The sequence below is a fragment of the Pleurodeles waltl genome, chromosome 4_2, assembly GCF_031143425.1.
Source record: "Pleurodeles waltl isolate 20211129_DDA chromosome 4_2, aPleWal1.hap1.20221129, whole genome shotgun sequence".
Classification (NCBI taxonomy): domain Eukaryota; kingdom Metazoa; phylum Chordata; class Amphibia; order Caudata; family Salamandridae; genus Pleurodeles; species Pleurodeles waltl.
In genome coordinates this window covers 525,241,684-525,250,676 of record NC_090443.1, presented here as the reverse complement: position 1 = coordinate 525,250,676, position 8,993 = coordinate 525,241,684, and the positions used below count along the sequence as shown (strand labels likewise).

Genomic DNA, 8,993 nt, shown 5'->3' with positions numbered 1-8,993 from the left:
GGCGAACAGAGTCTTCTGCTCCTTGCGGGAACCCCACTATTCTGAGATTGCTCCACTGGGTTCGGCCCTCTGCGTCCTCCGCTCAGTGCTCCAGCTCCCAGTCCTTTGTAGTGAGGAACCGGACCTGCCCCTCTATTTCCTTTAGCGATGGCCACAAGACCTTAAGATTGCTCTCTGTGCTTGCTACTTTAGTGAACAATTTCTTTTGATCTTCCCGCAGTAGGCCAACCTCCACTGCTATAGCATCCACTCCACTGTGTAGGCCCTGCCTTGTTGCTGCTATGGCTTCCAGGATGTTGTCGATCTTGTCATTATGAGAGTTGGGTGTCGGACCTCCTGTTCATTATGTGCCACAGGGGGGGGGCGACCACAGGCCCCTCTATCTGGCGCTCCAGCGAGCTGTGGCCCTCTCTCCTACCTTCGGCACCCAGGCAGTGGGCGACCGTCTCGAAGGGACACAGATAGTAGTCACCTGTCTGGCTATTGTTCTCCATCTTTCAGGCAATTAAACCAGGTGAGTGGCTCAGGCAGTCAATCCCAGAGCAGCGGTGCCCACAGGGACACTGGAGTGAAGCTCTACAGGGTGGACTGGGCAACTGGTGAATCAGTTGGGAAGGCCAACCACTTGCATCGCTCCTACCCCACACGCCTCAGTGTTTCCGAGTGGGTGTGTGTGGGGAGCTGGGGGATTGGGGAGTTGTGGAGAACACCAGTCGCCACACATCTGCTTCGATCTGTCAGCACCCCACAAAGGCACAAGGGGGGGGGACCTGCAGCAGTCCGGTATGAAGGATCCATGAAAGGAAGAGGGCAATGCAAACCGTCTGCCGACCGCATCCACACAGCCCAGCAGAAGAAGCCCACTGTGCGAAGTACCTCTGCAGTTCCAGGCCTGCCAGTCTTAACTCGCGTCTCACCCCCCCCCATCAGCGTGCCAACAAGCCACTCACCTGCTCCCTCTTAGGCCTTCACCACGCCTGTCCATGGGCCATGCAGACTGACACATCGATCATCTAGGGTTACCAGGTGGCCTTCCCGATCACGTCGTATTCTTCTGGGAGGCACACTCACTGCGACCGGCCATGCTGAGTTCCTCTTCGCAGGTTGGCTTATGTCCCAGCAACGGGCCCCCGGCAGCAGGAGTCTAGTAGTGGTGGCCTCCCCGCCCAGGCCTAACTGCAGCTGCACCTCTGCCGGCCGCCTGTCAATCTCCAGTGCAGCTCGCATGGCAGCAGCACCAACCCAGCAGGACCCCAGGCATGGGGGGGGGAGGAGAAGGAGAAGAGCTGTGTCCCTTGTGGTGGTGTTCGGCCTCTGCCTTCCGCTGTGATTCAGCCTAGGGAGGGAGGGGTCTGCTCTCTGCCGCAGGCCACTCCTGCTCTTCCAGGGCTCATGGGGGGAGGCCCTCCACACCACTGCAGCCTCTCGCTGAATAGAGGCGGCTACCTGGTCACAAACCCGCCTCGGGGTGCCCCCTCGGTCTGGTTTCCCTTCTCTGCCAGCCGATTTCGGCTACCTCCCAAGATGGCTGTGTGTGATGTTAAATCGCAGGACGGACAGCAGGAGCCTCCTCAAATGCCGCCCGCCATCTTGTGGCACCAAACCATGCCCCATACCCGCCCTAAAGAATGTGTACAGTATACTTCCACAAAGTTGTTTTCTGTAATAAACAGGCCTGAACATCTTATCTTGTTACATTTGCTGGGCATTCAAATGCCAAGCCGTATCTTCGAGGGAGCCTGGTGCTTATTTTGCTTTCAGCTGACTACAAAGTGAGAGTGTTTACAGGAAAAAGGAATGCAGTGTTCTTTCTCCATGGAGGATACTTGTACCTTTTTTTATTTTATTTTAGATTTAACTATCTCAAACGGTATCTCGTTCCTCAGCTGCACAAAACATTTGCCTGTTATTCGTGGGGCATAAAGTTCACTATTAGCATTGTCAGGGTGGGTGAAAGCATGAACATTTCTGACACCATATTCGAAAACTATTAGGCAATTTATGCTGTTTATGGCCCATTCACTGTCAAGCACAGGATAGGATATTTTCACAGGAAAGAGCCACTTACATTGTAAAACAATTTAACAATGCTTGTTATTCACTTTGAGTCTAAAGCATATGCTTGATTTTTTACATCTGTGGCAACTCGTTTTGGAGAGTTAGATAAGTTTAAAGTATAAAGGCAATTTTTATGAAAGCATTTGTGTTTATTTAGCTACACAACAATTATGTATTCCATCTGCAACTGTGCCTATGTTTTACTTGTAAACAAGCATTCACATGTGCATTTACCTTGCAGGCACTAGGGCCACGATTTCAGTGGTGCAGCAGGTGCAGTGACATAGGGCCCAAAAGCTCTAGGAAACTGACAGAACACGGACTATTGCTATATTTTGCTAGTAAACAAGCAGTCGCAAGTGCAGTTACCTTGCAGGCACTAGGGCCATGATTTGAATGGTGCAGTGGCACAGGGCCAAAAGCTCGAAGAAACCCTCTGAACACTGATTATTGCTATCTTTTTATTGCTATATTTTACCATTAAATAAGCAGTTGCAGGTGCAGTTACTTTGCAGGCACTAGGTTTGAATGGTGCAGTGGCACAGGGCCAAAAGCTCTAGGAAACTCACTGAACACTGATTGTTGATATCTTCTACTACTAAACAAGCAGTCACAAGTGCAGTTACCTTGCAGGCAGTAGGTCCATGATTTAAGTGGTGCAACAGGTGCAGTGGCATAGGGGCCAAAAGCTCTAAGAAACCCACTGAACACAGATTATTGCTATCTTTTTATTGCTATATTTTACTATTAAATAAACAGTTGCAAGTGCAGTTACTTTGCAGGCTCTAGGTTTTAAAAGTGCCGCTGGTGCAGTGGCTCAGGGGCCAAAAGCTCTAGGAAACCCATTGAACACCGATTATTGCTATATTTTACTTTTAAATAAGCAGTTGCAAGTGCAGTTACTTTGCAGGCACTAGGGTCATGATTTGAATGGTTCTGCAGGTGCAGTGGCACAGGGGCCAAAAGCTCTAGGAAAACCACTGAACACCAATTATTGCCAATTTTTTTCTACTAAACAACCAGTCACAAGTACAGTTACCTTGCAGGCACTAGGATCATGATTTGAATGGTGCAGCAGATGCATTGGCACAGGGGCCAAAAGCTCTACGAAACCCACTATACACCGATTATTGCTATTATTTTACTGCTACACCCAACTCTGAACCAGCTATGGCCGATATCACCCTGCTTCCTAGTGACTGTCTGCTGTCCAAATGCTCGCTGTGACGCAATACGAGTGCCGCCTCCTTCACTGCTGCGCTTCCTCTTCCTTCCTCTCTTCCCTCATGTACTTCCTTCCTCATAGGCTTCCTCTTCTCCTTAACTAGGACACTGGCACACCTTAAAAATTTACAGATCACCTTTTTTTCACAGTACGAGCAGCTTTTATAAAAAGCACTTAAATGTTCTCAGCCCCTTGAGACCCTAGCGGGTGAGTAGCGTGCTTTACAAATGTTTGATTGATTGATTCTATAAAGCAGTGGTTCCCAACCTGTGGTCCGGGGACCCCCTGGGGTCCGCGAAGCCTTCTCAGGGGGTCCACAAGAGCCTAGAAAATTAAACAATATTAACAAATATTGACAAATTAGGTCCCCAGCTTCCAGTAATGACTCAGGCGGGGGTCCCCGGATTCCCATGATGATTCAGTGGGGGTCCCCGGGTTCCATTAATGTTAAAGTGGGGGTCCACAGAAATCAAAAGGTTGGGAACCACTGCTATAAAGTATTTCAGTGCTTTATTAGAGCACCAGTTATATTGCACGAAGATACTTTTTTTTTAATGGCACAGGGAGATTACATGATTTGGTCAGGATCAGAGCATGTTGAGCCGATGGCGAGACTAAAATGCAATTCTCCAAGTCTGCAGCTCTTCCTTCACATCTTTATTATAGTCATTTGCAACATATACAAACACATTGACAAAGACAATAGATTTTGCATAGGCGAAACCTTTAGGCTTTGCCAATTTTTGTTCTTTATCATTACATATAATAATAAGATCTTGAAATACATACCTTCTGGATGTGCACTGAATGCAAACCTCTCTAACATCCGATTTTACTAAAATGTGTATGTAGTATAGCTGCCCAGGCCATCCAAAGTATGCACATAACTGAACTGCATCTTAGTTCACTTTTCATATTGTCAGGCTGGGTGGAAGCAAGAATGTTTCAAAATTCATGTTTGAAAACTATTCCTTAAAAATAAAAATACTAGCACTGACTTGGGCCAATGTGCTACTACTAAGATGAAACAGTTCTGCATGTCAATAAAATGCTTTCATGGAATTTTTGAAGACTTTTTCATATTTTACATGTTTGTTGCTGAATGTCTTTAAAAATGAAGGTGGCACAAAAGTTAGCTGTGAGGAACACCCTAGCTACTTGCTTTCTTTCCCGTCAATTAACTTGTAAATAAACGCTTGCTTGTTTTAAATATGGGGCCGCATGCGAAGGTCAGGAGTGCACATGCGGCCCCAGACTATAGATCTACAGGGATGTTATAGTATAGATTATACAGCAGCGCTGGGTTCAGTGCAGCATAGTAGCAAGTAAAAAACAAAACCGCTATAATGCAGCCAATGCTAGCTGTGTCATTAAGCTTTTTATCTTTACTTTCAGCCATGGGCACCATGGCTAAAAAACATTGGCAAAGCCAATAGGTCTTGGGTATGCAAGACCTATTGGCTTTACCAGTGCTTGTTTCTACTGGGACCGCATTTCAGTCTATCATTCCTATTCGCTCACCGCCAAGACTACAGGGTAAAAACGATGGACTGGGATGTGCCCGTTTAATTACCAGTGGCTGTTGTTAACTCATTCTACCCATCACTTGTTTGCATAATGCCACATTAAGCTACGGCTTCTGTACCACCTTCATCAGTATGTTATTTAGTTGGTTGGTGTTGGAAATCACAGAGTAAATTACTTTAAGGAGTAACAAATGCCAGTTAGGAGCAAAAGCTGAATCGATAGCTTTGCAGCTGTTATTTTGTATTATTTGCACCATATGAGAAAGGGATTTTGGGGAAAAAGCAGGACATCCCTTCTGGAATTTCCAATCTTTTGTAGTTTTCAGAAATGGAAATGCATCTTTCTATGCGCCCATCTTTATTTCTGACCCTTTTCACAAATTGAACTCCATACCTTCAAAATATAAACAATTGACCACCTAGGTCCACAAGCTACAACATAGTTGTGGAAATAGACTTTTAACATCATTTTTTCGACACTTCGGAAAATACCAAAAGCGGAAACGTTTTGTCGTTGCAAGAAATGCATTAACATACAATTTTATGTAATTGTTTATTGAAAAAAAAAACAGTTTGCATGATGCTATCATGGAAAGCATTAAAATGATTTCACTTTTATTTCCACAGTTGCAGAGGATTCTTGTGGGGAGCGAGAAAATGGAAAAATTAGTAGGACTGGTGATGACGTTTAAGTAAAATAATATTTTTATGCGGGCAAAGGCGTAGTTACAGATGGATAAATCTTAACCTCAAAACAGGGAAGCATTACGTACCTGTGATCCCAGGACGTGGATGTGAGAAGAATAGTGTCATTGAATTAACGTCTGCTATTTGAGTACCATTAAACTGGATATTGGTAACGCCAGTATTATGAAGTGGCAAGAGATGGCAAAACTGTGCTAAAAAGTGCTATATCAAAATATACATCGATTGTTGAAAGTCGAAACCTTAATGCAGCACACCGTATATGGACAAAATCTGCAGTAATTTGATGCTTCAGAGAGTCAGAACTTGAAATTGTGCCTGGTGCTCAAATTAAAGCGCCTCCCCACAGGTGTACTTCTAGGTGAAGAATCCAAAAAATAATCCTGCTCCTATTCCTTCCAAAAAATGTGCTAACAACAGATGAAATTATTTCTTCGTGGAGTGTATTCTTTCTTAGAGCAAGATCTTCTGCAGTAGAGCAGCTGTCCGAGTTTGAGCACTCCGCAGGGTCTCAGAGTCCAGGCTCACGGATAACGTATTCTTCCACGAATGATGATGGGAAGATTCCCACCTTCCCTTGACATTCTCCTTCCCACCATTCCTCGTTCACTGTAAAGTAACAGAGTTAGGTTATTTTTTATCCCTTTTTTGTTTGTTGTACATGTGTATTGTGTTTGAATGACTTAAATTACTTTTAGGATCTTTAAATTCAATTAGTTATTGGGGCTATAATGTCAGGGGATAAAATAGGCACAGTGAAAACACTGGACACAAAAACTTGGAAACTAAATATTAGTATTAGCATTAGTTTTAGAGTGTGAATTCATATTTGCCAAGGCGAATCTGGAAACATTTTTGGTATGGGTACACTTTAGGGATGCTGGGGTAAAGTGAGTTGGTATTATCCAACTATGAAATAGTCAGGGCATTAAAGATTGCTCCCTTGCTTGAAAAAATCAGGCCATTTGAGTACGCTCCTATTTTCCTTGAAATAATCGGAGCTCTGAAGCACCCCCCTCAGTGTTTTTTATATTATAGGGAACAAAGGTCCCTCAACTACAATATAAATCACAATTTTCACAGAGATACACTGAAATCTATGTACAGTTCGTAACAGTATTTATTGAATAAATAATAATTTCAAAGGAATTAAGAAAGCAACAAATAGGGGTCACTTAAAATGTGTGAGATGACTCTCCGGCACAATTATTTACCAAGAGTATGTAAACAGGTGATAAATAATGGGAGTCACTTATAAATTTGTGCTAATGTCCATTAGCACACAGTAATATAAGCCAGTACTCATACTCATACTCATGCAGAAAACTAATTGGCAATCACAACATGAGGGGTCCTGCAGGGTTTCATATGGAGGCTGGGAAGAGACCATAGGGCTGAGGAGCTCTGTCTTGGACTCCGGATGTGTCAGTTCCAACTGCAATGCTTATCTTCGGGAGGGGGAAGGGATGGATGCTAAGGTGCTAAGATCCCTGTGCTAATTGGCTTATTATCCTTACTCCCCCAAACACTTATTTAGAACAGTTTTTCTTAACCTGTGGTTCGGGGACCCTTTGGGGTCCGTGCAGCGTAGAAAATTAAATGATATTAACAGATTAATAAAGTGTATATAAAGAAAGCAAAATGTACACAACTGAAATCTTTAAAACATTCTGTAAATGTGTAGGAATTTGAAACTGGAGACTACAAATTAAGTTAGTATCCTCAGATTGATTTGTGGGAGCAGTGCAAGTGCATGAAACAAAATATAATATGGATGATGAGTGACCTCAACTGAATTTAAAATGTTGATTTTTTTTTTTATTATTTGTGAATTAAATCAAGTATTTTATCATTTGTGTATTTGCTTGATAAATGCATGTTTCTATTTTTTTGTGTATTGTTTTGCAATTCAAATCCTTGAAAGTTTAGGCAGAGGGCATCGACTTCCAGTAATGACTGAGTTGGGGGCTCCTCGATTCCAATAATGATTAATTGGGTGTCCCTGGATTCCAGCAATGATAAAGTGGTGTTCCACAGAATTCAAAAGGTTAAGAACCACTGAATTAGAACATTGAATTTGTGAGTGCCTGCGGCTCAAGCCTATCAACCAGGCTGAAGGCCTTTAACCGCTGTTCTATAGCCCTCAGCAGTGGGCGACAAACCCATAATCACAGCTTGGGCGGTAAGGTACATTGAACAGTCCCCCCAGTGTTCCATATTCCTTTCGATTTAAAAAAAAAAAAAGCAAGGTCCTCGCATAAAATCTTGTGAAGATGGCAGTGCAAGGACAGATTTTTTTTAATATTTTTTTTTAGATGATGTCCAAACCAGTGGCGGCTTGTGGGATGGAAAAGGGGCAGGGTGGCACATAGCAGGTTGTGGGAGAAAAAAAATAAAATAATAGAAAATAAAACTTACCTTAATGATGTGCTGCTCCGCTCCTCCATCCTCAAGTGCAGGTACAGGCTCCCAGCCTGCCATGCAGCCAATCCTGACGCTGCTCAGAGCAGACTGGGAGGCTGTGCTGGCTCTTTTCAGCCTAGCAACACAGTGCCGGGCTGGAGAGACCCTACTGTGCATGTGTGTTTGGCCTCATTACAGTCTGTGGCCCGCCCCTTTTAATACAAAACAATAATAAACATAGCTTATTAAAGTTTTGTATTAAAGGGTTTGCAGTGGCTTCTGCTGGAGGGGGAGACGATGCTGGTCCAAACTAGTAATGTTCATTTATGGCTCATCAGCAAGTTAACCATTTAGAGACACTGAGGGGGTCATTCCGACCCTGGCGGTCCATGACCGCCAGGGCCGGGGACCGCAGAAGCACCGCCAACAGGCTGGCGGTGCTTCCTGGGCCATTCTGACCGCAGCGGTAAAGCCGCGGTCAGAAAAGGGCAACCGCCGGTTTCCCGCCGGTTTACCCCTGGCCCAGGGAATCCTCCACGGCAGCGCTGCTAGCAGCACCGCCATGGGGATTCCGACCCCCTTCCCGCCATCCTGTTTCTGGCGGTTTTTACCGCCAGGAACAGGATGGCGGGAAAGGGTTCGTGGGGCCCCTGGGGGCCCCTGCACTGCCCATGCCATTGGCATGGGCAGTGCAGGGGCCCCCTAACAGGGCCCCATGAAGATTTTCAGTGTCTGCTTTGCAGACACTGAAAATCGCGACGGGTGCCACTGCACCCGTCGCACCCCTTCAACTCCGCCGGCTCCATTCCGAGCCAGCTTCATTGTTGAAGGGGCTTTCCCGCTGGGCCGGCGGGCGGCCTTCTGGCGGTCGCCCGCCGGCCCAGCGGGAAAGTTGGAATGGCCGCCGCGGTCTTTTGACCGCGGTGCGGTCATTCGGCGGTGACCGCCGCGGTCAGAGTGACCGCCTGAGTTCCTTAGCGGCATTAAATCTCAATGTCAAGACAACATCTATAACCGTGGAAAGTGAGCTGGGATATATTATCCAGGATGTGATTCCAGGTCACCTGGAGCTGGGG

At 45.4% G+C, this 8,993-nt stretch overlaps 1 protein-coding gene across 1 annotated transcript in view; it reads right to left on the bottom strand.

Moving 5' to 3' along the window:
* Positions 1-5,348: 5,348 nt before the first annotated feature.
* NCF2 (neutrophil cytosolic factor 2) overlaps positions 5,349-8,993 on the bottom strand; it is a 172,880-nt gene continuing 169,235 nt past the window's right edge. The window contains exon 15 of the mRNA XM_069232040.1: positions 5,349-6,123. Coding sequence (XP_069088141.1) covers positions 6,026-6,123 — 98 coding nt within the window. The 3' untranslated portion in view covers positions 5,349-6,025. The remainder of the gene's footprint in view (positions 6,124-8,993) is intronic.